We start from the raw sequence: 25,257 nt of genomic DNA, 5'->3' as shown, positions 1-25,257 counted from the left end.
TCTCCGTGCCCCGCCTCCCCTCCCGTTCTGTCTCCGCCACCTCCTCCCCTCTCTTCTCTGTGGCACCTCTCTGCTCCTCATCTGTCCACGTATTTTCACGTCATACTTGCTTCTACCATTGGGTTTCTCATTTTGGTTCTTTTTTGTTTGTTTCCTCTTTGTTTTGTTTTGTTTTGTTTCTGCTTTTTTCCACCCTCTCCAGGCTGCCCGGCTCCTCCTCCTCCTCCTCTTCCTCCTCCTGCTGCCGCCGGCGACCAGGCTGCCCGCGTGGCTCCACTGCCCCCCCTGACCCCGCCCTTCTCCCCGGCCGTGCTCCGGGCGCCCCTCCCCGCCCTCCCCTGCCTCTTCTCTCCACCCTGTCTCTCATACTCTCTGCTCAGTGCCGCTCTCGGAGCCGCCCGGGGCCTGGCCCGCCCCCTCAGCAGCCCGCCCAGCTTCCCGCCCGTCACTGCCACTCCAACTCCAGTAAAAAGTGACGTCCCCCTAGTTCAGGACGCTGCAGGTAACGCACACGTGCCTCCTCGCCAGTGTCTGTCACCCGGGCCAGCCCCTGAGGCCGGGGTCCAGGACCGGACCCTCTTCTGGGGCCTGCGGGGCCAAGGACGGGGCCGCCCGCCCTCGGCGCCTTGAAGAGCAGCACCACTGTCACCTGGGCTCTGCTCCGCCCCGAGGCTGCCCCGCACCGGAGCATGGCGGAGCAGCGCCGCCAGGGCTCCCTGGGCTCTGACCCGTCTCAGAAACTGCCCACAGCCCTGATAATGGCTGTGCCGGCCCCGCCCCGAGATGCCTGCGGCTGGGCAGAGCCTGCCCCTCCTGCTCCTGGGAGTTCGCCTGGGACCCGGCACCAGGGAGGCGGACGGTGGTCTTGGGGAGGTTGCTGGTGCCTGGGATGGCCGGGGTTCAGAGGGTCCTGGCACCAGCCTGAAGCCCCAGCCCTGCAGCCAAAGCAGGAAGAGGCAGGGTCTCGGCCCTGCCCTGCTGTGCTCCGTGGCGGGGGCACCTCCCGGCCCATCCCGCGTCCGCTGCTCCCCACGGATGGGACCTGCCCCACCCTGTCCCCTTGTGTGGTCGTCCCCCGGCTCTGCCTCTCCCTCCACTCGCTCTTGCCTCGCAGCCTGCCCGAGTACCAGGCCTAGGGGTGGGGCAGAGAGCAGGGCGGGGGGTCCCCCATGTGGGACGAAGCCCCCAGAAAGCTCTGTTGCTGGCATAACCAGCTGGAGCCCTGCGACCTCAGACCCAAAGCAGCCACTCTTCACCTGCCTGCATCTGCAGGCCCCAGGCCCTCCCTTGCCTCCTGCCGGGGAGCACCCCCCCTCCATTGCAGTCCCTGGTTGCTCTTCACCTGCTAATGGTGGGTGACAGGCCCCAAATGGACAGGGCAGCAGGGGGTTACCGTGGATGCTGGCCCCCCTGTCTGTGCAGAAGCACAACCACTGAGGGGTCAGCCCTGGCCACAGGGCATCCTGGGTCCTAGGGAGCAGTTGGGGCAGGAAGGTGGGCACAGACGGGCCCCCCACCCACTGCCTGAGCCCCTGCCCTGTCCCGGCTCCTGCTCAGAGCTGCCTCTCCCAGCTCAGTGAGGGTAGAGAACCCCACCAAGACCTTAAAGAAGCTTCTGGCACCATGGAGAAGTCGGTGCTCCTTGGGGCAAGGAGTTACAGCCCCAAACAGCCCCTCGGGGCCCGGGGCCCGGCACCCCACTTGCGAGTAGGCTGGTCCCCCATGCAGACAGGCGGCCCCAGGGAAACGGGTTAGTGGGCGGGAGAAGGAGCCGGCCTGTCCCTCACGAGGAGTCGGCTGGTGACGGCGTCCTGGCCCCCGTCCAACCTGGGTAATTGCACCCTGCCGACCGACATCCCCCTCCAGCTTCAATCAGCACCGGGCCGCGTCCCCACTCCCCAACCAGACTGGCCAGGAAGCGGCAGCCACATCCCCCAGAGCTGCCGGCCCCGCCCCCAGGGCAGACGCCCACGTGGTGGTCCCGCAGACATGGCTCATGCCCGGGGAAGCCCGGGCTCCCTGGCTGCTCTGGGGCGGTGGGGGAGGGGTGGCGTGGAAGAGACCCCCCCAGCCACGGAGAGAGGAGTCCTCGCCCCTAAAGGCTGCTCTCTGCCCACTGTGCCGGTTTCGGGGGCCCTGCCCGGGTGGGACCCTGGGGGTGGTGCCCGCAGGGACGCTGACCTCCCCTCCCCTCCCCTCCCCTCCCCTCCCCTCCCCAGGGAACACCATCTCCATGCCCACAGCCTCGGGGGCCAAGAAGCGCTTCTGGATCATTGAGGACATGTCCCCCTTCGGGAAGCGGCGCAAGACGGCCTCCTCGCGCAAGATGCTGGACGAGGGCATGATGCTGGAGGGCTTCCGGCGCTTCGACCTCTACGAGGACTGCAAGGATGCGGCCTGCCAGTTCTCGCTCAAGGTCACCCACTACCACTGCACGCGCGAGAACTGCGGCTACAAGTTCTGCGGGCGCACGCACATGTACAAGCACGCGCAGCACCACGACCGCGTGGACAACCTTGTGCTGGACGACTTCAAGCGCTTCAAGGCCTCGCTCAGCTGCCACTTCGCCGACTGCCCGTTCTCAGGCACCAGCACGCACTTCCACTGCCTGCGCTGCCGCTTCCGCTGCACCGACAGCACCAAGGTCACGGCGCACCGCAAGCACCACGGCAAGCAGGACGTGATCAGCGCGGCCGGCTTCTGCCAGTTCAGCTCGAGCGCCGACTGCGCCGTGCCGGACTGCAAGTACAAGCTCAAGTGCTCGCACTTCCACTGCACGTACCCGGGCTGCCGCCACACGGTCGTGGGCATGTCCCAGATGGACTCGCACAAGCGCAAGCACGAGAAGCAGGAGCGAGGCGAGCCCGGCTCCGAGGGCCCCGCGCCCGGCCCGGCCGGCGGCCTGGACAGCTCGCTGTCGCTGGGCACCGAGCCTGGGGGCTCCCTGCTCTTCCTGCAGACGGCTGCCGCCGGCCTGGGCCTGGGGCTGGGCGACGCGGGCGAACCTGCGCCGCCCGACGGCCCGGCGCCCCGCGAGGGCCCCGCCGCGCCCGCGCCCGCGCTCGGCCCCAGCCCCGCGGCCGGGGAGTCGTCGCAGGAGGACGAGGAGGAGGAGCTGGAGCTGAACGAGGAGGAGGCGGAGGACGACGAGGACGACGACGAGGACGACGAGGACGACGAGGAGGAGGACGAGGACGACGAGGAGGAGGACGACGAGGACCTGCGCACCGACTCGGAGGAGTCGCTGTCGGAGGCCGGGCCGGCGCGCGGAGCCCGGAGCGGGCGGCCCTCGGCGCGCCCGCGCCCCCCGCGCCCCCCGAGCCCTCCGCGCCCGCCTCGCCCGCCTCGCCCTAGCCGCCGGGCCGAGAGGGGACGGCCACCCGCCCCGAGGGCTCGCCCCTTTGTTTATTGTTGTTATTAATTTTGTAAGAAATGGTATTTATACGTCAAGCTTCCCTCTGTACAGAGCTAGATGTTCGTTGTGGTTCCCGTGTGAGGGGTGGGGCGCTCCGGCTCCGGGCTCGGGCCCCCGCCGCCCCGCCGGTGCTTCCGGACCCCGAGTCCGTCTCAGGGCAGAGGCGGGGCCCCCTCTGGTGCTCCGGGGCCGCCCCCGCGCCCGCTGCCCGCGCAGCTCCGCGGCTGGAAGGACAGGCTGCCAAGCACACCTTCCCGCTGCAGCTCGGGGATCTTCTTCAGGGAAATAGAAGGTGCTCTTGTCCGGGGTGGGAGAGGGGAGCAGGGGTCCCCGAGGGCGAGGCGGGCGCAGACCCCCGCGGCAGCTGCCCCCGGCGACCCTCCCCGAGGCCGGACCCCGGGCCCCACGCCCACGCCAGTGGGATTCCTCATTGCTCAGGACGGGGACGGGCGCTGGGGGTCCCCGGGACCCCCACCCCCAACCACCAGAGGCGGGCCGGCACCTGTGGCATCTGGCAGGGCCGGGTCACACAGCTGAGCCCCGCCCTCCTCGCCGTGGGGGTGGGCGGGGCTAAAGACGGCCGCACGGAGACACTACAGGGACCGCGGAGGAGACCTCGTAGGAGGAGCAGAGCTGGGGGCCCCCCGCGGTCACCCTGTCCCCACTGCAGGGCCTGCCCCGGTGTCTGCTCCCGAGGGCTGGGGAGCGGATGGGGCGCCCCGTTCCGTGTGCCCCCCACAAACGGAAAACCGGGGCTGGGGTGCGGGCCCCACCCGGGTCTCAGCGCCCCAGGTGGTGGGAACAGGAAAGATGCGACTGTTTGGGGCTTTACTATTCAAAGTGGAAAAAATGCGAGAAAGTTGTACAGTATTTTTCCCGTCGAGGTTATTACTCTACACAGAACAAAAAGGAAGCGAAGCAGGCGGGAGGGGGGGCGGGGCCCGCCTGCGCCCGGGCCGAGCTGCAGGGCCGCGTGGAGCACGCCGCCGAGTCCGAGGTCTGGACTAGCACTGCTGGGGGCCGCGGGGTTCCAACGCCTAACTTGAATTTTGTAGAGGCGAGAGAAGAGGACTTTTACTGTTGATACAAGTTTGTAGTTAATTTAACATTTGAGTTTTTCTCTATTGGTTATGCGTGTGGCTTTACAGGGCTGTTCCCCCCGCCGCCCCTCCCCCACCCCATGTTTTATTTTGTTTGGGGTGCTTCCTTGTGGATGCACCCCACCCAAACTTGGTTCCCTTTTCAAAACCTGCCCCCTCCTGGAGACGATAAGGTCGCCAAGCCCAGAGCGGCCCGCCCGACAGGCACACACACCTGGCCAGTGGCTATGAGGGTGACAGGGACGCAGGGCGGGCAGCCCAGGGCCCCTCCTGTTCACCTTGTCTGCACTCCAGGCCACCAGCTGGTCTCAGGGCGAAGTCCTTAAAGTAGACATCTGGACCCTGAGACTCCGGCCACAGGGAGCGAGCAAGGCCCAGTCTTGGGGAGGGCCTGTCACCCAGAGCCACCTTCCTACAGGTCTCCACAGGGAGCCCTACCCAACTAGGGGGCAAGGATGTCCTTCCCCCTTCCCTTTCTCTTTCCCTTTTTTTTCTTTTCTTTTTTTTTTCTTTTTGTTTGTCTTCTTGGCTGCCCACAGCCAGAAAGCCAGGACCATGGGAACTGGAGGGGGAGCAGGGAGGGAGGAGGGGTCAGGTGGAGTGTACCCGGTTCGACAGGAAACACCCTTTCTAAAGCAGCCCCCGCCGGGGCCTCCCCAATTCCGTGGGCGCCCCGAGCGGCTGCTGAGCGTTTGCCCAGACTTTGTGCCCAGCCACAGAACCCATGAGTCTGTGGAAGGAGTTTTGTAAAGGAAAAAAAAAAACAAAACGAAATGAAAAAAAAACAAAAAAACAAAAACATTTTTCGATGTAGCAAAATCAAACAAAAAAAAGAAAGAAAAAAAGAAGACGCCGACAGTGCGAAGTCTAGCCTTTTGTACCTTCATGTTGCACACTAGGACTACAAGCCATTGCTAGCTCATTTTGAATTTTAATGTGTAATTTTTTGTTTTATTTTCTTTCTGTGGGGAAAACAATGCTTGATCCACCAATGCTCTTTTTAATGTTTTATAACTATGTATGTGTATATATATAAATATAAAATAATATGTATGCACATGTGTGTATATATCTATATGTATATACATATATAGATAGAGAGAGATATATAGAGAGGTTTTGAGACGCAAATGCAGAACGTGAGAACCGAACTGAACAGCGTGTGCTCTGATTACTTGAATCTGGTCTCCTCGGCACCTGGTTATTAAGAACTGAATATTTTTCCACTTGAATTTAGTGCTATTAGAAATTTAATATATGTGTTTTATTTATTTGATTTTTTTTTTTTGCATGACTGATGCAAGGTTTGACATTTTCACTCAATAAAAACTGGAAAAAAAAAACCTTTCAAGTTACCTTTTATTTTTAAACTCAGTCCCCCTGCAGCTGGTGGCAACCAGCTGTGCAGGGGCAGGAGGGCTGACCTCCTCGCAGAGCTGGGGGCCTGGGGGAGAGCAGTCGGTGACCTTCAACCCGGCAGAGAAGGGGGAAGGCCGGTTTCACCCCTGGAATCAGGCCAAGTTCTCCCAGCTGGCTGGGGGCAGATGGTGGGGGGCTTGGGCATGCACAGCTGAAGGGTGGCCTCCTCCTCAGACCTGCCTGAAGGCCCCGCCTGCGGGCAGAGGCGATGGGCACAGAAGCCCCGTGTCTCTGACAAAGGCTCCCCGAGCTCCCCAGGCCCCCCGCCCCGCGCCCCACCAGCCCCCTCCTCTGTCAGCAGGGCGACTGGGCCGGCGCTTGGCAAGGTCACGCAGATGCCTCCTCCCCTGGCTCCTTCCTCCTTCCTGCAGGGACCTGCCCGGCCGGGAACGGCGTGTACCCGGATCCGATCCGGATGCTGGCTCGGCTCCTGCCTGGAGCGCTCGGGGGGCAGAGCTGGAGGGGCACTGCGGCTGGGGCTCCCCCAGAGGCCCGGGTGGTGGGGGGCACCCCCGGGGGACCTTGCCCAGAGTGCCAGCCTCACGCCTCAGGGACCCTGACGCTTCGGAACGGCGACCTGCTTCTCAGGACACCTCGTCATCTGCGCCGCCTTGCCAGCCTGGCCCCGAGCGGACCCCCTTCCAGGTGGCCAGGCGTCCCAGGGCTTTGGGGAGGGGGCGTGTGGGGGGCCCACCGCCTTCCGGGGCATCTCCCTGGATGTGGCAGCGCTGCTGGGCCGAGGAGGGGGCCGCCCGCCCAGACCGGTGTGTTCCCCACCACGAGGCTCGTCCTCGCCCAGCCGCGCACACACAGGCCCTTCCCTTCCTCCTCTCCTCCTGGAACCGGGCCCACAAGCTATTTACATAAATATGTTTGTAACAGACGCGAAAATATATACTTTTTTCTGTCTTATTAAAATGTTCAAGTTGGAACTCGCCTATTGTTTGTGGATATCTCAGTTCTGTTAAATAAAACAGTGACTAATTTATGGGATAAAACACAAGTTCAACAAATTAAAACCATTATTGGAGCTTCTCGGGCCCCGGTGGGCCAAGCAGCCCTCCCGTGGGGCCCGAGGGGCGGCGGGGAGCCAAGCCTGGGCCTCGGCTGGGTGGGTGGTGGGGCCGCAGGGCTCCCCCCGGGCGCTGCAGCGGCGGGGGGGCGGGGGCGGCTGCCTCTCAGGCACTCCTAGGGCCCTCTCAGGGGAGGGGAAGGGGGCACTCAGGACAGACCCCCCCCCAAACTGCCCTCGCATCAGCTGGCCCCAGGTCTTCTGGGCCCCGGTGGATCTCGGCAGACCCACACACGGTAGACAGACAAGGCCAGGCCCCTCCCCGATCATCAGGGCCCACCGTCTCGACTCCCAGGCACTGGCCCGGAGGAAAAGTGCCCACACACCCACTGGGGGGGGCCTCCTGCTCAGAGCCTGTGTCACCCACCGGGAGGGAGGGGCCTGCAGCTGGGATGGTGCCCCCCCCCGGCCCAGGGGCACCCCCTGGGGCTTGCTGGACTCAGTAGGAGATGCTGTAAAGCATGCTTTCATCCTGGGGTTTAAGTAGCTGTGATGCTCCTACACCCAAACTGGGGCAAATTCAAGACTTTCGAAACCTCTTGGCAAGAGGCAGGCCCAGCTGCACCGGCTCCAGCTGAGTCACCCTCGGGGGCCTTGCTCCCTCCCGCCCACCTGGACCAGAGGCTGGGGAGCCGGCACACCCAGTCGGTCCGCCGGGGCAAAGGGCGCTCGTCCATCCCCCGGCACAAGAGGCGGCCCTGGCCCACAGGGGCCCTGGCCTTGGGGGAGGCGGACTAAGTGCTGCTACCCCAGAGTCAGTGGTGCCTCTTCAGGGGGCACAGTGGGTGGCAGCCCTGGGGGTCTCGCTGGGGACGACCAGGGCCAGGCCTATGCCACCCTGCAAGGGGGGAGGCCCACCCCCTCGGGGAGAGGCCCGCAGCCAGCACAGGGGGCAGAGGGCGCTGCAGCAAGCAGCCCGGCCCACCGGCTTCTCCTGCTGTGCACCCCAAACCCCAGCTACTGGGGGAGGGACCCCCGGCCTGGGGAGGCTTTGGCTCTGTCCACAGCCCCCGAGGCTCGGCGGCCGCGCTGGGGTCTCCCGGGCGCCGCAGCACTGCTGACCCCCGGGAACTGCTCTCCCGGGGCTGCGGGGAGGGGGATGGGAGCCCGAGCTTCCCAGGTGCCTTGAGAACCGCAGAGGCTTTCAGCGCTTGCCGGGGAGCGGCTTCGGGTGTTCTCCATATCAGATCGTAAAATCTCTCTCCCCGCCTGGAAGGATCACACTTCTAAGTGCTCGATGAAAGTGAACTATGCACACGGTTCAGGGGAAGGTGCCCCACGGGGTGCTGGAGACTGCGGACCTGCCCCGAGACAGAGCCTGGGGGGCGGGCAGGGCAGCCCGTGCGTGCGTGAAGGTGGCGGTCACACATCAGCTCCACCACCTGTCTCGTCACTGCCCCCCGCCGGGGGAAGGGCAGGGGCCAGAGTCTCGGCAAGGGCAAGGAGGGGCCCGCCAGGACTCGGGCTGACCCCCAGGCGAGCACGACACCACGGGCTGGAGCCACCCCACCTGCAGGGTCTCACTGGCACCTGTGCCCTCGCCCCGTCCGGGGTCCAGGCCCGCTCCGGGTGCCTTGGCAGAAGCGACTTTGAACAGACAGACCAAGAAACACTAAGGATGAAGTAAACTCCTGAGGATGGCCGTCAGGCCTGCAGAAAATGTCTCCTCCTGCCTGCCCTTCCTCCTCGGGCTCCGGTGCAGGGCCGGGGCTCGGCAGGGGCAGGGCTGGGTGGGAGGGGACAGGGCAGAGGTGGGGCGGGGCGGGGCAGTCCTCCACGGAGAGGGAGGCTCCAGGCCACAGGACCAGCACCGTGGCATCCCGCCTGGGCACCGAGGGCCAGGGGGAGCCTCTAGGGAACCTCCCACTCCCACCTGCTGTGAGCACCCAAGGACACAGGACGCGCTTTCATCGGGATACATGGGTCACAGGACACTCAAGAGGAGTCTCCCCTCTTTCTGTAAAAGGAGACCGACGGTGGTGCGCTCGCCCGTGAGCACACCTGTACCCGGGGAGCCACATGGGCGGTGCGAGGGGGGCTTTACTCTGTCCCCTCCAAACATCCGACGTGGTGTCCACCGCAGAACAGCACCCACCCCCCAGGCAGGGCGCTCCCCTTCCCAGCTCGGGGTCCCGGGACCCCCGTGTGGAGGGAGGCCGGCCACAGGGTGGCAGAGAGGCTCCCTGGGGCCCCGCCTGCTGGGGGCACCACAAACCCAGGAGCACCGGGCTGGCGGCGGGGGCCGGGCCAGGAGGGCGCCCCGCAGCCCCCGGCTCCCGGCACGGGGCGAGCGCGTTCCCGAGAGACGCCTCACAAAAATACGTTGTAATTGGGTCTAATAATCTCCCCTTCCAGAAAGGGCCTGACAGGCGCTGCCTGCTGCTCACTTCTGCCCCTTTCCAAATATTTTTACCTTATTTGGATGAAATGCATTATTTTTCTAATGAAAGGCTTTTTTTCAAAGGGCTGTTTCCCTCCGTCCAGCGCTGCCTTTATTAGGCAGCACTCACGCCGTTTTGGGGAGGGGTGTTTTCTCCCTGACAGCGGGCCAGGCGCTCTGTCCTCAAAAGCCAACACCCGCGCTCGGGACCTGCGGGGCCGACGGCCCCGGGCGCAGGTTTCCCCGCGCCCACCCCGGGGCCCCACAAGCCCGCTGACCCCAGCTGCAGCCCTGCCCCCTGGAGGGCAGCCCCTGGCCTCTCCTGGCTGCTGTTTCCTCGCCAAGCCACCTGCCTCCTGGTCCCCCTGCCTGGTCCCCCTGCAGGACGAGCCTCTGGAAAACTAGAGATGATGATAAGTGGCCCTCAAGCCCGAGGGGGAGACCCCATGACCGCCCATGCAGGACTAGGGGTCAGAGGGCAGAAACCCCGTCCCCCCGAGGCCTGTCCCCGTGGAGGCGAGGGTGCTCCAGGCCGGCCTCCAGCCCTCCGCCCGTCTGTGTCCGGCCTGCTCCCCTGGCCCCCGGGCGCTGGGGGTCCTCGTCCACCACAGGCTGGCGGGCGGCCCGGGGGATCGGGAACCCCGGCGTCTCTGGGGACAGCGGGGAGGCAGCGGTGACTCAGCGTGGGCTCTGCTTGTCCCCAGGAAGCACGTGGCGGGAGGGCAGAGTGCAGGGCTGTCACGGGAGGCCGTGGGCATCCAAGACGAAGCCTGAGGGGCCAGGCCAGGGGTGGGTGGGGGGGTAACGACACTCAGGTCACGGAGCGGCCCCGGTCACCATGACCTGGCACGTCTGTGGCACATCTGTGGTGGGCTGGGCCGCAGTCAGGAAGGTGTCTGCTGCCCGGGGAGGGGGCTGGGCCCCGAGCCCCCAGCGGGGGCCTCTGCAGGAGGTGAAGGAACTGTTTCCGGGACAAAACAGCCCCAGTGCCAAGTCACCGAGCCCCCCGCCCCCGGCTTCCTCTCTCGCCGAGGCCGGGTGGCAGCGGCCAGAGGCTGGGGGGCCCGCAAGGCGTGCCCGAGGAGGGTGCGCACCCCGGCAGGGCTCCACCCCCACGGCGGCCAGCGGGCCCCGCACTGTCTCCGAAGCCTCCGCGCCCACACGAGCCCCCCAGGCCTGACCGGGCGTCCCCACACTCGGCCCGCCCTGGGGGCGGCGGGGCTCGGAGGCTCCCCGGGAGGGGCGTCACGCCGGCTCCCGGGGCGCAGCCAGATGCCGTGTGAAGGTCAAAGGGAGGCAGGGAGGGCGAGAGGGAGAGGAGACGGGGGAGGAAGAGCGAGCGAGACGCTCTCCTGGGAGCGCGCGCACCATTTAAGGAAGGAGAGCTCCTCACACTTCACGGCAGGTCTATATACAGTAACACACGGTCCCTTCTCCCCTGCAGCGCTGTCGCCTTTCAGCGGGCACGGGGGCCGGGGCGAGGCCCCGGGCTCGGGCAGCAGCCGGAGAGCCTTGCCCCGGCCCACCCCCCCACCCCCGCACCCCCAAACCCCTAAACTCCACCCCAGGGCGCACCTGGCCCGGCCTGGGCCCGGACCCGCCCCCCAGGCACTGGGCGCCACGAGCAGACAGGGAGCCACGAGCAGACAGGGAGCCACGGGCGGGGGTTAAATAGTGACAAGTCATCTTTATTACAATTATGTACAGCTGCTCCTCACGCTCCCCCCTGGGCCCGATCTCTCGGAGGGGCACGTGTCCCCGGCTGGGGAGGACAGACAGCAAGGCCCCCAGGCCTGGCGCCCCCGTGGGGGGACGGCCACTCCTCACCGCAGGGGTGTGGCCAAGCCGCTACGGCAGGTGACAGTCACAAGCGCAGTGCGACTTCATGGGCGCAGGGCGACAGGGCCTGGTGGGGCTGGGGCAGGCGGAGGGCGGCGGCATCGGGCGGGCAGGGCCGCGAGGCCCGCGCCCGGAGAAAGGCGCCGTGGGGGCACGGCCAGAGCCCGAGGCCCCTGGCGAGAAGCGGACTGGGAGCCGGGGGCCAGGGAGGGGGCGGGGCAGCAGACACCGGTCAACGCAGCCCCCCCCCGCCCAGGGGGTCAGGAGTCAGGTCAGAGCCACCTCTTGTCATGCTTGCTGGTGGGTTAGCTAGGGCGCTCGGCGGACACACCTGCACGGGACGTCGGTCCAGGGGTCGGGCCCTCGGCCCGAGAACAAGGTCGGGGCTGCCTGCCCGGGGCCCGAGCTCAGGAAGGAGCAGGTGAGAGCGGCCGGGCGGGCAGAGCCGCGGCCCCCCGCGCCCCGGGGCCTAGTCCCGCTCGTGCTCGTTGCTGGCGCCCTCCGGCCGCCGCAGCTTCTCCACCTGCTCGTTGATCTGCCCGTCCCCGCCCCGGCGGTCCTCCCGCTGCACCCCCAGGCGGTCCTCTTCGTCCACGCGGCTCACGTCCTCATCCTCCTCGTCCTCCCGCTTCTCCTCCTCGCCCTGCACCTCCATCCTCACCTGGCCCTTGACGTCCACCAGCCCCTCGCCCTCCTCCTGGGGCCCCAGCAGGTGGCAGGAGGCCGCCGAGCCCTCGGGGCTGTGCCCCTCCTTCACGGGCGAGGACGAGGTGGACTCGTTGCTGACCGGCGAGATGTCGCTGCTGCTGTGGGGGTTCCCGGCCGCAGGGCCGGAGGGCGAGGGCGACTTGACTGGGATCTGCCAGGAGGGGATCTTGGGGGCCGACGGGGAGGGCGGGAACTGCCTCCTGCAGGAGGGAGGGGGGAGCAGGTGGTGACAGCGTCCTGGGGCTCCCGCCCCTCTGCCCTGACCCCACCTGCTCCGGACGGCACCCCCCTCCCAGCAGGGGACAGGGATGAGCTCTGTCGGCTCCCCTCCGCTCCCTCCCGCCCTGCCCTCACAGACACCAGGCCTCTGGGAGGTTAGGGCAGCCGAGACGCCAGCTGCCTGCAGTGCGCCCCGCCCTCAGGGCACCCCCGGCCTCCCTCGCTCACAGCCGCTGGACAGCCCCACTGGGGCCTGCCGTGTGCAGGAGCCCCCCCACCCCGTCCTCGCACTGCCCACCCACCGCACGGGAGAGGGCGGGGAGCCAGAGAGCTGGGACCCCTGAAGACCTGGGCCCCGACTCTGACTCATCTGCAGCTCTGCAAAGGGCGGGGCGGGCGCTGCTCCGGCTCCAAGACCTCAGGCCCAGGAGGGTGGCTCTGGGGTGCTTCCTCAGAAAGCCTCTTCGCCCCACTCTTACAGGGAAGCCTGTGCCCCACCCGTCTCCCGCCCTGGGCACCAGGCCGGCAGCCCGCCCGCCCAAGGCCAGGCCCAGGAGGGCCCTGAGGGGTCGGGTCTTCTGGGCAACAGCTTGCAGATCCAGCTGTGGCACAGGGGCCGCCTCTCCCTCTGCCTGAGCCCAGCGGCCAGAGGCCCGCTCCCCGCCTACCCTGGCTGCCCAGTGCTCCCCCAGCAGGGCCGGGCGGCTCTACCCCCGCAGACCCGAGGTGTGGTGAGCGCGTGGTCAAGGCCCAGGCGTCCACCAGCACCACCAGCTGGAGCCCGCTCTCTGTCCCCTGCCTCAGAGCTCCTGCCTCCTCGGCCGGGAAACATGGGGGTCTCCCCGTGACCACCCCCCGCCCTGAGCCACCCTCTGCACCGCCTCACACGGCCCCGCCAAACCCCGGGCCTGCAGCCCAGCATGAGCCGCACGAGGGCCGACCTGGGAGCCCCGCAGGTTGGGTGACCAACCGACCCTGCTGTGTCCCTGGACACAGGCCTTCCTCCTTTAAAGCTGCCCGTCCCACGCAAGCCCTGCAGGGCGTGTGGGGGGAGGGGCAGACCTAGGGCCGGGGGAGGGGTGGGCTTCTGCCCCCATCTTGTTGGTTCACAGGACCTCCGAACAAACGAAGGAGCCCTGGCCCTCTGCGGGGAACTTCGCCGGGACCCAGCGGTCCCTGAGTGGACCAGCTGGGGCTCGGGGTGGAACAGAGGCGGCCCTGCCTGCCGGACACGGGGTGCTCTCTGCCCGGGGTCCTGTCTTCCTGACCAGACCCTGACAGGGCTGGGGGATGGGTGAACTTCAGAAACTGTTGTGGGTGCTGTAGGCAGCCACCTGGGACTGGGAAGGGAGGGCCCCCGGGGAGGGAAAGGGGGAGCCTGAAAGATTCCCAAACGCAGTGCCCACACCCCGCAGCTCCACTGGGGTCCTTGGGGCGGTGCACCCCGCCCTGCCCCTGCTTCCCCACCCCGAGCCAGACCAGCCCCAAGCTCAGCCCAGCCCCAGGCTGAGGGCAGAGCAGAGGCCCCCACCTTCCCCGCGCCTACCGATTCAACAGGAGGCCTTTCAAGGAGTTGATTTCCGACTTGAGCTCATTGATGTTCTGGGACTCCAGGATCCAGTTGGTGGACGTGGTGGCCTGAGAGCAGGGGTCACACAGGGGAGCAGGGATCAGGGCGGCCCGTCCCCCTTCCCGCCCACGAGGCCCAGGGGCTGGAGCAGCAGGAGGGCTGGGCTTCGGGACCCCAGGGCAGGGGGGCCAGGGTCACTCCATGTCCCGGGCACCAGCCTGGTGGTGTCTCGGGGAGGCTCCGTCCACCAGTGCCCACACAGGGGTCTGGCTGCACGGGACTCCCTTTAACCGACGGATGTCCCCACAGCTCTGGCTGGCTTACCAGACAGACGGAGGGCCCTGATGTGTGTTTAGTGTGATGACGGCACTCTGGTCCCGAGAAACCAAAGGACACAGTGACAAGAGAGCCCACATCATTCAGGGGTACAAACCCCAGTGTGCGGAGCATGTCCGTGTGGCGAGGGTGCGGGCAGGGGCCGCGGCTGTGGGGGCCGGGGCTCGCTGCACGGCCCCTCTGCCATGTGTGTCTGAAATGCCCCGGCACGATTCGTATGTGGTCACCTCCAGCTCAGCCCCCCTCCCTGCAGAAGAGAGCTCGGGGCGGAGACGGGCGGCTGCCCCCCGCCACAGGTGCCAGAGCCTGGCCCCACAGCCGTCTGGGGGGAGGGGCAGGAGCCCACCGCACGCCAGCCCTGCCCACCTGCCCGCCGCTCCACTCGGTTGCCAGCTGGCCCAGCAGACGGGCTTCACCCGGGGCACGTCCCCAGCTGCTCGGAGGCCATGGCCCGGCTCTGCAAGGTCGGGCCCCGAACTGCGCCCTGCTGTCCGCTACACCAGGCCACAGGCCCACGGCCACGCTTCTGGCGTGACCCGGCAGGCTCAGCGAAGAAGCCGCCCCGGGACTCCGAGTCCTGCCCCCGGGAGAAAGAGCCGAGTGACCCCACACACACCCTTCCCTCTGAGTGGGGCAGCCCCCGGTAAACTGCAGAGAACCACCCTTCTCTGGCAAACCCGCCGGGATGGAGGGAAGACAGGAGGTCAGCGGTCCCTCCCGGGGCAGCAGTCCGAGGCCAAGCTGCCTATGAAGTACGCAGTGTTTGTGGGCCGGCCCCGGGGGGGTGGCCGCAGGTGGGCCGGGGGCCACTCTGGGGGGTGGGGGGCCTCAAGTGTACACGTTTCCGTGCAAGGTCCCTGCTGCCCTGGCAACGCTGCCCTGGCCAGACGAGATGCCGCAGTGAGTGCGGGAGAACGTGGGGGCCTGGGCTGGCAGGTGGGGGACCCCCGCTTCCTGTCGACCTCGAGGCGCCCCCCCACACACTTTTGCAGGAGGGTCCTCGGGGCTCGGGAAGGAGCAGCCCGGCAGTGTCGGGGCGCGCTCGCCGACACCCACCACCCGCAGGCAGCCCCCCAGGGCCCCCGCGCCAGACCACCAGGCGGCACGGGCCCAGGAGCCGCTGTTCTGGCTGCTCCGAGACCTTGAAAGCCATAGCAGCCCATTAACAAGGGAGCAATTTCCACTCACCGGCCTACAAAGGACTCAAATTTCCAAACGCATATGGTGCCAGATGCCAGGGTTTAGAAATAAAATCTGACATCTGGGGCTTTTTAGCCAGTCTCTTTAAAAAACAGTTGTAGAAAACTCCCAGCCCTCAGTTTTATGTAGGTTTTTTTAATTACTTAATGCTCTTCTTTTTAATTTTTTACAGTGCTGCAGTAGGAGCTTGGAAGCCAGATATAAAAACTCATATTACAGCTGAGAAAACACAGCTCCGTGTCTCTGGTTTATGGGGTGACCGGCCCTCACACATGTGGGTGCGGGCAGCAAACCAGCGAGCCTCGCTCCAGCGCGGGCGACACGGATGGGCAGGGCTGGGCCAGGCAGGGCTGGGCCGGGCCGGGCCGAGGAACGAGCCCAGAGACCGGGCAGGCTCCCGGCCACTGGGCACCATCCTGGCCCCCTCCCCTCTCAAAGCGCAACATGTGCTCTTAATCTTAATGGTGAAGGTCTGAGAACAGTTTTCTAATTTCCGGAATGGCTTCTGGCCATTAGTAGGCCACCGCTCCAGAAGATAATAGAGGAGGTGTGGGGCGGGGGCTAACGGGCCTGGGGGGCGGGGGGGGGGGCTTCATGGGCCACCCGCCCTCCGAGAGCAGGCAGAGGCAGGAGGGCGCCACCCACCCAGCAACCGCAGCATCTGAGGAGGAAGTGCAGGCAGCCCCCCGCGTGGGGGCATCTGAGGAGGGGGTTCTCAAGGACCCTCTTCACAGGAGGCACCCCAGGTCCCACGGGGAATGGGGAGATCCCCATTCTGCTGGGTTTCTGCAAATACCGAAGGTGGGGGTGCTGTGCGCTGGGGTGGGGCCCCCTGGGAGAGCCAGCAGAGCGGGCCCTCCACAGGCTCAGAGTTGGGGGCGCAGCCCAAAGCCAACGGGAGACGGGCACGCAGCAGGGAGGACAGCGGACATCCCCAGGGCCCGTCTGTCTGGGACCAGGCCTAGGAGCAGCCTGGTCACACACCTGCGGCAGCCAGGCCAGAGCCTGCAGTCCCGGGAGCCGCCGGGAGCCGCCTGCAGCCGGGCACCGTCCTGAGCAGGGATGCCCCACCAACCCCAGCTGGCACCAGGCTCTGCTGGGGCCGCTCACCCCGGGCTTAGGGCCTCACCGCAGAGTTCGGCCCAGTGCCTGGCACGCCCTCCCCCCCGCACCCCGGCCCCGCACTCCCAGCAACTGTGACCTGTGACCTAACTTGCACGTGGAGGCCGCTGTGCACCCACACAGCCTGCCCCCAGAGCTGGGGCTCGCGCTCCCACCGGAGGGCCGGCAGAGAGCTGCTCTTCCTTCCTCCCACGGGCAGGTGACAGGGAGGCAGAGAGGACGGCCTCTGTCGCTGAAGCCCCCTTTCTCTCTCTGCAAGAGCAGTGCGTGCCGGTCCCGTGACCAGTGTGCGGGAAACACTGGCCAGACCCTGGGAGTCCCGAGAACTGGGCCAGGAGGGCCAGAGTGAGGAGTCACGCCGGGCCGGGCCAGGCCAAAGGGGCCGGGGTCGGGACCGGTACCTTGGCAGTGGCCAGCTCGTGGGCGAGCTCCTGGACCTTCTGCTGCTGCTGGACCAGCAGCTCCTGGACGGAGGCTAGCGTCACCTGTAGCTGAGTCACTGGGAGAGAAGAGCAGGGGCGTCTGTTAAACACGCAGGTTCTCCTCCTCACGGGCCCGCACCCCTCAAGCTGCAGCCTCTCACCTCCCTGCAGCACCTGCGGCCGCGGCCGCCTGTCTGCTCGTGGGGCCGTCTACCCGCGCGGCGTCTACCCTCCCTCCGTCTCTCTCCCTCGTCTGCCCACGGCGTCGTGGTTCGTGGCCAACGGCACGCGCGCCCAGAACCTCTCCCCTCTATGCCTGCCGGTGACTCCCTGGGCTCTCGGGCCTCCGGAGCGGCCGCACCCCTCTTGTCCCAGGCCTCCCCGGGCACTCGCAGATCACGTGCAACGTCTGGTCCTGGGACAGACGTGCCCCCACCCCACACCCTTCCTGGGGAGTGGTCAGGAACTGCCCACCCGGGGCACTGCTCCTGCTGACCTCCTCGCCCAAGCCCAAGGTGCTGGGCCTCCCCCCCGACCCCCCGCCCCAGCCACACGGCGGTGTCGGGCGGCCTCGGGGCCGCCACTCTGCAGGTGTGCGGGCTGCCTGGGACAGCCCCTCCCTCTCGCTCGCCTGAGTCTTTCGATTCGGAGCCTCCCAGCAGTAAACAAGTTCATCGAGGAGAAAAGCCACCTCTGGCGCGACAGGTCTCAGCCAATGGAGGCCATCACAGGGGCCCCGGGTAATGAGCGTGAGCCCCGTGGAGTCGATGACAGAGGAGGTGGCCGGGGTCCCGGGAGCCACAGTAATTACAGCCTCTCTTGACCCCGTGGTGGATTCTTCGAGGGAAGGGGGAAAATGACTGAAAACCCCCCTGAAAACCTCATGGAAGCAGAAATTAAAAATGAACTTTACAGCCCTCAGAAAGGCTGTCATTTTATTCCCCTTATTAATATTCTGAGGTTGGGAGCCTTTCCGTAAAAACATAATTAATTGAGGCCGCGCCGACAGTAAACAAGCAATTTCAAATTAAACCGAAATGACGGCGGCTTCATTTGCAAATGTGAACAGATTCTCCGAGCAGATAAATGAAGTCACCACACAAAGTGGAGACGGAGGGGGGTGGGGAGGGGCCGGGAGGGGGCCGCTCCGGGAAGGCGCGGAGGGGCGGCTTGATGGAGTCATTAATCTCTACCTGTCTGGGCCACACTGCCACTCAGCTCCGAGAGGCTCGCCTCCATCCTCTCCAGTTGCTTCCGGTCCTCCCGGCCGCCCACGATGAGGGGGAGCAGGTACTTCTGCAAGAGGAGGGGAGAGCGGGGTGGCGGGGGGCGCACCCGGGTTACGGTCCGGCAACCTCTCCTTCCGCCGACCGCCTCGCTGTCACCCCCAGGTTTGGGAAACTTTCTGAGCAAACACCATAAATGAGCAAGATATTCAACAGTTACGAGACCGAGTCCAACCACGTAAAAGCTGCCTGAATAAGGACAAGGCCCGGGGAGCCGGGACGAGGAGATTCCGTTTGATTTATCCTGATGAAAAACTTTTTGGTTCTTTTATTTAGTTTTCCTAATGGTGTTACATGCACCACTTCTGTAATGAAAATGTTTAAAAGTCCACTTTGAAAGTTTGTGAGACACTCATGTAGAAGGTCACGCAGGGAAGCGACACGGTTGGTGGTGGCTCCAGGGAGGGTGAGGGGGACCGCTGTGCACGCTTTCCCGAACCTGTGACACCTGGAACCAGGTGGCTGAGTCGTCCGTTCAGAAACCGAGCAGGGAAATCAAGTGAGAGAGAAGTGACCTGAGAAGCTACATGAGCGTGCACAACGGAGTTCGGGGAGCTCCGGTTCTCGTGCTAGACAGGTGGGTCTTCCGAGGCCGTCGAAAGGGGCCGCCTCGGCTTCTTCTGCACCGAGCCTGGAATCCTCGGAACACACGCCCTTCAGCTGCGACTCAGATGCAGCCAGGTGCCCCCACGGCCGAGATGCAGGAGCAGAAGGGAGGGGAGGGGGCAGAATCTAAAGAAAGTGACGACGGGGGGGCGGGGGGGGGGAGCTCCCCAGTGCAGGGCAACCAGACTGCGAGGACGAGGCCTCGGAACATTCAGGAAGAAGGCAGGGGGACGGGGCTGGTCGCTGCGGCCGGCTCTGAGGTTGGAAGGGGTGGCGGGCGGGCAGCGGGGTGGCCGATGGGGAGCAGGATGGAAGGGCGTGCCCTCTGACACCCAGAGCTCAGGCCCTGGCCTGCGACCAGCTGCCAGCAGCCCTTGGTGGCAGCACCCTCGTGCAGCCCAGCGCGACCAAGGAGAACTCGGTTTCTCTTTCCACTTGGGACCCACACAGGACGACGGGCAGCAACTTCGCCATTCGGGGCTCCGAGCTGGGGGTGGGGTGGGGGGATGGCTTCTCTCGGGGTTTGCGGGAGAACGTGCTCCAGGCCCAGGGCCTCAGTGGCACCCGTGACTGAGCATATACGAGCGGAAGCATCTTCTGTTTTGCCAAGTGCTTCTCCGCCACCAGGGGAGTTATTGCCGCCACCGGGCCGAAACTCCTCACATGCAGCCTACGCTCCAGGCTGAAAACCCCCTGAGTGTAAGAGTCGAGAACCTCTTACACACACAACAAACTAAGAATTCCATTTCTGAGGTCAGGAATGCCAAGGGAAGGGACACACGCCGCCCGGCCTGAGTTTTCAGGTGTCCATAGACTACGGGGGGCAGGACGCCTCTCCCTTTCCGTGAATCTAAGGAAACTATCGGCAGACGCTTCAGAAAGTCTCTTGACGCCTGTCTGCCTGATCTTTCGGCGTCTCCTTTCTAAAGCAGAGAGACCGGAGACCAGAGCTTCGTGGAAGCAGCGGACCCTGCTCCCCGCTCCTGTGGGACCCGGGCCACCCGCGGGCAGCCACGTGACGGTGCGGAGTGCAGAGTGCGGCCTGGACACTCGTGTCCGTGTCTGGTTCTCCCCGGTGACGCATGGGTCCGTGATGGGACAGGGGCCTTCTGCACACGAGGGGAGGGGAGGCACCGGTCAGAGGGGGCGGCCCAGGACACAGAGCGTTTTTCTTCTGGATTTCTGACTCGGGAATCCCCAACTCCAAGAATAGATGTTAGCCTGGAAGAAGTATCTTCTGCTACGATCTGGCCGTTAGCTTTGGTACTAAGTTAAAAACTAAGAATCCCAGAGGGTGCAACATTGAAGAAATGTGTTTCATGGCTGAAGGTTACAACAGTAAGCTTGGGTGACCACGAAGATTCTTTAAAAAAAAAACAAACAAACCTGCATGCAACGGGCGGGGTAGCAGGTGGCCTCGCAAGGAAAGGGGCTTCTCTCTTGGACCAGGGGAGAGGGCATCCCCTGGCGACCCACCTGGCCCCACACCTTCTAGGAAGGCTCACCCGCTTCCACCCGAGTCGCACCTGGTTGTCAGTGTCGGCAAGAAGGGAGGGGGTGCTCCCTCGGGCCTGAGGCTCTGTGCGCCCCGGCCTCGGGTGCCGGGGTCCGACTGGAGTCGGGGGACCCCGGGAGTTGCCAGGCGCCGGCACGGAGTGCAGGAGACCAGAGAGAAGACCCCACACATACGGCTCTGCAGGGTCACCCCAGTTTCAACCACCAAGGGGGGAAACCCGGGGCGTGCGAGCACTTCCTGCGTGCCGGGCCACGGCACGGCCCAAGGCCACACCTCTGAGCTCCCCCACAGCCTTGGGGGGAGGTGCCGTTGTCCCCATTTCACAGATGAGACCCCTGAGCCTGCGGTCACACGCCCATCACAAGGCAGAGCCGGCGCACCACGGGCAGCCGGGCTCCACGGCCCATGCTCGTCAGCTCCCTGTCACCCTGTCCCTCAAGGGCAGGGCTGCCCAGCACGTGCCGGGCACTGTCCCAAGAACTGGACACGGCCTGCGGGTCGATGGGCCCAGAGTGACCCCGTGGGGACGCCGAGTCCGGTGGACGAGGTAAGGTGTGCGCCTGCCACGCGCACCCGCCGGGTGGGGGCAGGGCCCAGACTGGAGCCGGCCTCGAGTGTCCCTCGGGACGGTCTGCCCCCGTGCATGGCCGCGCCCCTGCCTGCCGCGGTGCTGGGGGCTCCGGAGAGCGGAGGCTGGCGCTGAGCGCCTGGAGCTGTGGGGGAGGCGGGCTTACCTTGTAGAGCTGGTGGAAGCCGAATGCGATTCCCGCCATGATGATGGCCAAGGCACTGTAATCTCTCCATCGGGAACCCACGGGGCCTGCGGGCGGGAGGAACAGTGTCTCAGGGGGAGAGGCCAGGGGGCCGGGGCCTGGGGCCAGCAGCTCCAGCCGCAGGACACAGAGTGACCATCAGGGCTGCGGGCCAGATGCACCGCCCTCCTCTCTCCAGGCTCCCGGAACTGCCGCCTCCAGCCAGGTGCACCCGCTGTGCGGTGTCCACGGTGGGCCGAGTCCCGGCTGTGGAGTCGGGCGGCAGACGGTGTCCACCCTCGAGGCGGACACGCACACACCCAGACGCACCCACACGCACACCCACACGCCCTGCTCCAGACAGGGCTGCGCTCAGAGCCACTTTAGAGAGGGGTGAGGGGTGGAGACTGTGATCCCGACAGTGTCGGGGGCCCGGGGGTGTTGGGGCGGTGGTGACGAGGCCCCTGCCTGTCCTGCTCTGCTTTCCCACTGACCGGCGGAGAGGAGACAACCCACGGGTGACGGAACAGGCTAACTCGAGTGACTCGGAGGCCAAACAGAGCGACGGGAGAGTCAGATGGCAGGGAAGGGGCCGGGGGCTTTGGCAGGGCCTGGGAGGAGGCGCATGTGAGACCTCGGAGTCCCAGGGGAAAGCAGCCCAGGGCACGGGCACCTGCAACGGCAGCTGACCTGTGCTCAAAGGACAGAAGGCAGCCCGTGGGGACAGAGCGCACCTGGGCCTGCCCGGGCAGGGAGAGGGGCGGGAAAGGCAGGGCTGGCCGAGAGCATGCCCTGGGGCCCCAGGGTTACCCACAAGCATGGGGCGGCCCCACGGGCAGGCCGCAGGCAGGAAGGGAGCGGGAGTGGGCTACTGCGGGGGCCACAAAGGGCAGGAGGGACTGGGCCAGGATGCGCCAGTGCAAATGCGCCCCAGCGGCTGTCACGGGGGAGCCCCGGAAATGGGCAGCCAGCCGTCATGCAGGAGCAGGCTCCCAGCCAGCATCCTTCAGAACAGCCCGTCCAAAAGCTCCCCACGACTCCAGCTTCACGAGAGGGCGGGTTCCGGAGGGTTCCCTACTGCACGCCCGGTCCCACGCACCCATCTCAAGGTGCCTCCATGTCCGTAGCCTCGTCTGGCACCCCGGTGGCCCCGAGAGGTGCGCGGGAAAGCACGGAGGTCTGCACTCCAGTGTCCGCTCACTGCGGCGCTCGGCCCCTCCACGGGCTCTGCCACCGCGGGGCCGAGGGCCGCTGTCCCCTGCACCGCTGGCGGGACACCGGTCAAAGTGCCCGAGGGGAGTGGCCTGGAAGGCACCGCCTGAGACAGGCTGCAGTGACGAGGAGCGGGACGGAGGGGAAGGGAGAGCGGTGGCGTCTGCGTCTCAGAGCACCCGCCGCGCTCGGCTGAGCACGTGGTGTGGCGGTTCCTTTGGGACAGACACCCATGCGCTACGGCACCCCCACCCCTCCCCCTAGGCTGTAAGCTCCTCAGGCACCTGCCACATGCTGGCGTTTCCTGACCCCAGGAGAGCAGGGAGGGTCGGTCCGTAAAGCTCAGCAGCAAGGTGTGGCACTCGGGGAGGAGGGGCTGCTGGCACCCAGCTGACCAGCCGATCACGGGGGGGGGGGGGGGGCCAAGTGGCACAGACCCCCCAAGAGGGCGAGGGCCTCGGGATGACAGGAGTCTGAACAGTCTCTTTTCAGCCACCGCACCCTCCCCCCTCTGCCTGCCCGGCCTGTGGGCTCCACATTAGTTAGTTTCCCAAGGTGGCCCAACCCCGCCGCTCCTGCACGAAACACAATCAACAGGTGGCCTGCCCACAGCCCTGAACTTCCCTTTCTGGTTTCACGGTGGTCGGCCAGGCGGCACAGGCATCAGTGTGACCGAGAGGCCGCGGTCAGCCCACGGCAGACCGGCTCGCCCCACCAACCGCTGCAGCGGCAGCTCCCTGTTCATCAGCGGAGCAGCGTTCACGCACGTGTGAGGCGACACAGGTACGCACGGTTCCCCCCCCCCCCCATCCCCTTCTTCTCCTCCTGCAGCGGTTCAGCGTCCCACTCAGTCAGTTCCCTGCTGACGGACGTCTGATGATTCCGGTCCCTCACTGTGTCACCCACGGCCGCCGGCCACCCGGGACTGCACACGCACCTCACCCTGCACACATGTATGGGCACGTCTGCACCCTGCACACACACACAGACACATCTACACCCTGCACACGAGTACAGGTACATCTGCACCCTGCACACACACACACAGGCACGCCTGCACCCTGCACACACGCACAGACACATCTACACCCGGCACACACGCACAGACACATCTACACCCGGCACACACGCACGGGCACGCCTGCACCCTGCACACACGCACAGGCACGCCTGCACCGTGTACGCCCAGGAGGCGGGGCCCGGGGTCCGTGCGCCCACCCTGTGGAGCGGTGCAGCGCTGCGCCCCTCGGGGCCGGGCCGGGTCACGCCCACGAGCCCCGCCTCCCTCCCGGCCCGGGCACAGCGGGTCCACCCTGCTGGAGACGGCAGCCCGCACAGGAGCGGGAGAATGGCGCTCCACTCCCGTTTTCCTCTGCGTCACCTTCTCAGGAGTGAGGACAGAGCGTCTCTCCCTCTGTATTTCCTTCCCGGTGCGCTGCAGCTCTACTCCGTCCCTTTACCGATTCACAGAAACTTTCTACGTGGCAGGGAAACGAGCCTTTTGTCCGTGACAGGAGTTACAACATTCTTCCCGCTTATTTTTCTTCTGACTCGGCTTTATGGTATCCGTGGTTTGCCGCTGTTTTTCACGTTTATATGAATGTACCAATCTATCTTTGTACAGAGCCGGGTTTGCTTTGCAGCGAGCTGGGACCCCCCCCCCGCCCCCCCCCCCCCCCAGGCTGCGCAGTGACGCTCAGTGTCCCGTCTCAGGAGCCGTCTCTGGGAGGGTGCTCTGCTGCTCTGACCTGCAGTGACACCCCACCCGGCAGGAGTCTCCGCAGACGGGCGACCACAACCCTCGCTGGGTGGAGCCCGGAGGCCCTGCGCCCCTGGCCCCGCCCCCCCCCCCCCCCCCCCCCCCCCCGCTCATCCCTGACCTCCCCTACTGGGGCTGCCTTGCTGCAAACTCCAGCATCGAGGGCAAGTTCGTTTTTAGGAGGGAAAGAGAGGACACTGGGCAACCTTTGTGCTCTTCCAGCCAGCCACCGTTCAGGGGGGCTTCCGTCCCCCCCAGAACACCCGTCTATGCAGCCAAAACCCTCAGGGAGAGAGCATCTTCAGAACAGGCACGTGTCCCGAGTCCCACACGTACCACCAGCCCCGCGAACACCTGTGAAATGCCACACCGGGGAACAGCTGCCACGAGAGACTGGACCGGGACCCGGAGTGCGCGGGACCCTCCTCTCCGGCACACACGCCGCCCCGAGAAGCGCAGCCCCTCTCCCTCAGCACCAGAGTGGCTGAGGCTGAACAGAGGCCGGCAGCTCCAGGTCCGAGGACCAGAGCCTCGCCCAGGGCTGACCCAGCCTTCCCGGAGCGCCGCCCGCCTCCAGCACCCAGAGACACCTGCGGCCCCTGCCAGCCGCACCCTTCGCCCCCGCGCGGCGCCGCGCTCCCGCCGTGCTGGCAGTGAGAACGTTTTATTGCGCCCTGGTTTTCATTATTAATGAAAAGGGACCAGAATGATCTTTCCTAAAGTTCAGAGAGTCTATAAAGACAAGAAGCTGAAATGCCACTTTACTCCTTTTGGAGATGTGTGATACAATTCTGTCTTGTGGCAAAATGAAGAAAGAGAAAAACTAGGTTGGAGATGACTCCCGCCCACTGCGTGCCTTTCAGACGAGCTGCTGAGGAAGCAACCGGCACGATCCCAGACCGCCCGACCCTCCAGCTACGACCCCTGGAGTCCACCCCGCCCCCGGGCCAGCCCTGCCCACCCCCAGCGCACCCCCACGCGAGAACCAGCAGAGTGCCTGGGAACCACCTGCAGCGGGGCGGCCTCTCCTGCCCCCGAGCTCCCCGACCGTCCCGAGTGGAAACTGGGGCCACACGTCTGCTTGGGCTCGGGAGCGAGGGATGTGAGAGATGCTGCTGGGACGCTCCGGGCCTCCGGTCCAGACGTGGGTACGTGGGTGCTGGCGGACAAGGCGGACGGGGCACAGAGCCTGCGACCAGATCCCGTCTCCACCCACGCCCCGCCCAGCGGTTCTCCTCTCCCTCCTCGTGGAGTGCAGGCCGCCCCACGGGTGGCGGCAGAGCTCTGCTAGACATCAAGAGCCCAGGGGCAGGGACTCCCGTTG

General features: G+C 65.9%; 2 protein-coding genes across 2 annotated transcripts in view; one reads left to right on the top strand and one right to left on the bottom strand.

The window, feature by feature from the left end:
* Positions 1-5,279, top strand: part of CASZ1 (castor zinc finger 1) — a 55,755-nt gene extending 50,476 nt beyond the window's left edge. The window contains 2 exon segments of the mRNA XM_028512587.2: positions 2,220-3,260; positions 3,263-5,279. Coding sequence (XP_028368388.2) covers positions 2,220-3,260; positions 3,263-3,354 — 1,133 coding nt within the window. The 3' untranslated portion in view covers positions 3,355-5,279.
* A 5,774-nt stretch (positions 5,280-11,053) lies between these two features.
* Positions 11,054-25,257, bottom strand: part of PEX14 (peroxisomal biogenesis factor 14) — a 130,148-nt gene continuing 115,944 nt past the window's right edge. Inside the window, exons 5-9 of the mRNA XM_036025301.1 lie at positions 20,945-21,030; positions 17,996-18,098; positions 16,782-16,879; positions 13,699-13,790; positions 11,054-12,133 (exon numbers count right to left, since the gene is read on the bottom strand). Coding sequence (XP_035881194.1) covers positions 11,695-12,133; positions 13,699-13,790; positions 16,782-16,879; positions 17,996-18,098; positions 20,945-21,030 — 818 coding nt within the window. The 3' untranslated portion in view covers positions 11,054-11,694. The remainder of the gene's footprint in view (positions 12,134-13,698; positions 13,791-16,781; positions 16,880-17,995; positions 18,099-20,944; positions 21,031-25,257) is intronic.

The sequence above is a fragment of the Phyllostomus discolor genome, chromosome 5, assembly GCF_004126475.2.
Source record: "Phyllostomus discolor isolate MPI-MPIP mPhyDis1 chromosome 5, mPhyDis1.pri.v3, whole genome shotgun sequence".
NCBI classification, from domain to species: Eukaryota; Metazoa; Chordata; class Mammalia; order Chiroptera; family Phyllostomidae; genus Phyllostomus; species Phyllostomus discolor.
The sequence above is the reverse complement of the archived record's forward strand: the minus strand, read 5'-3'. Positions and strand labels throughout refer to the sequence as shown.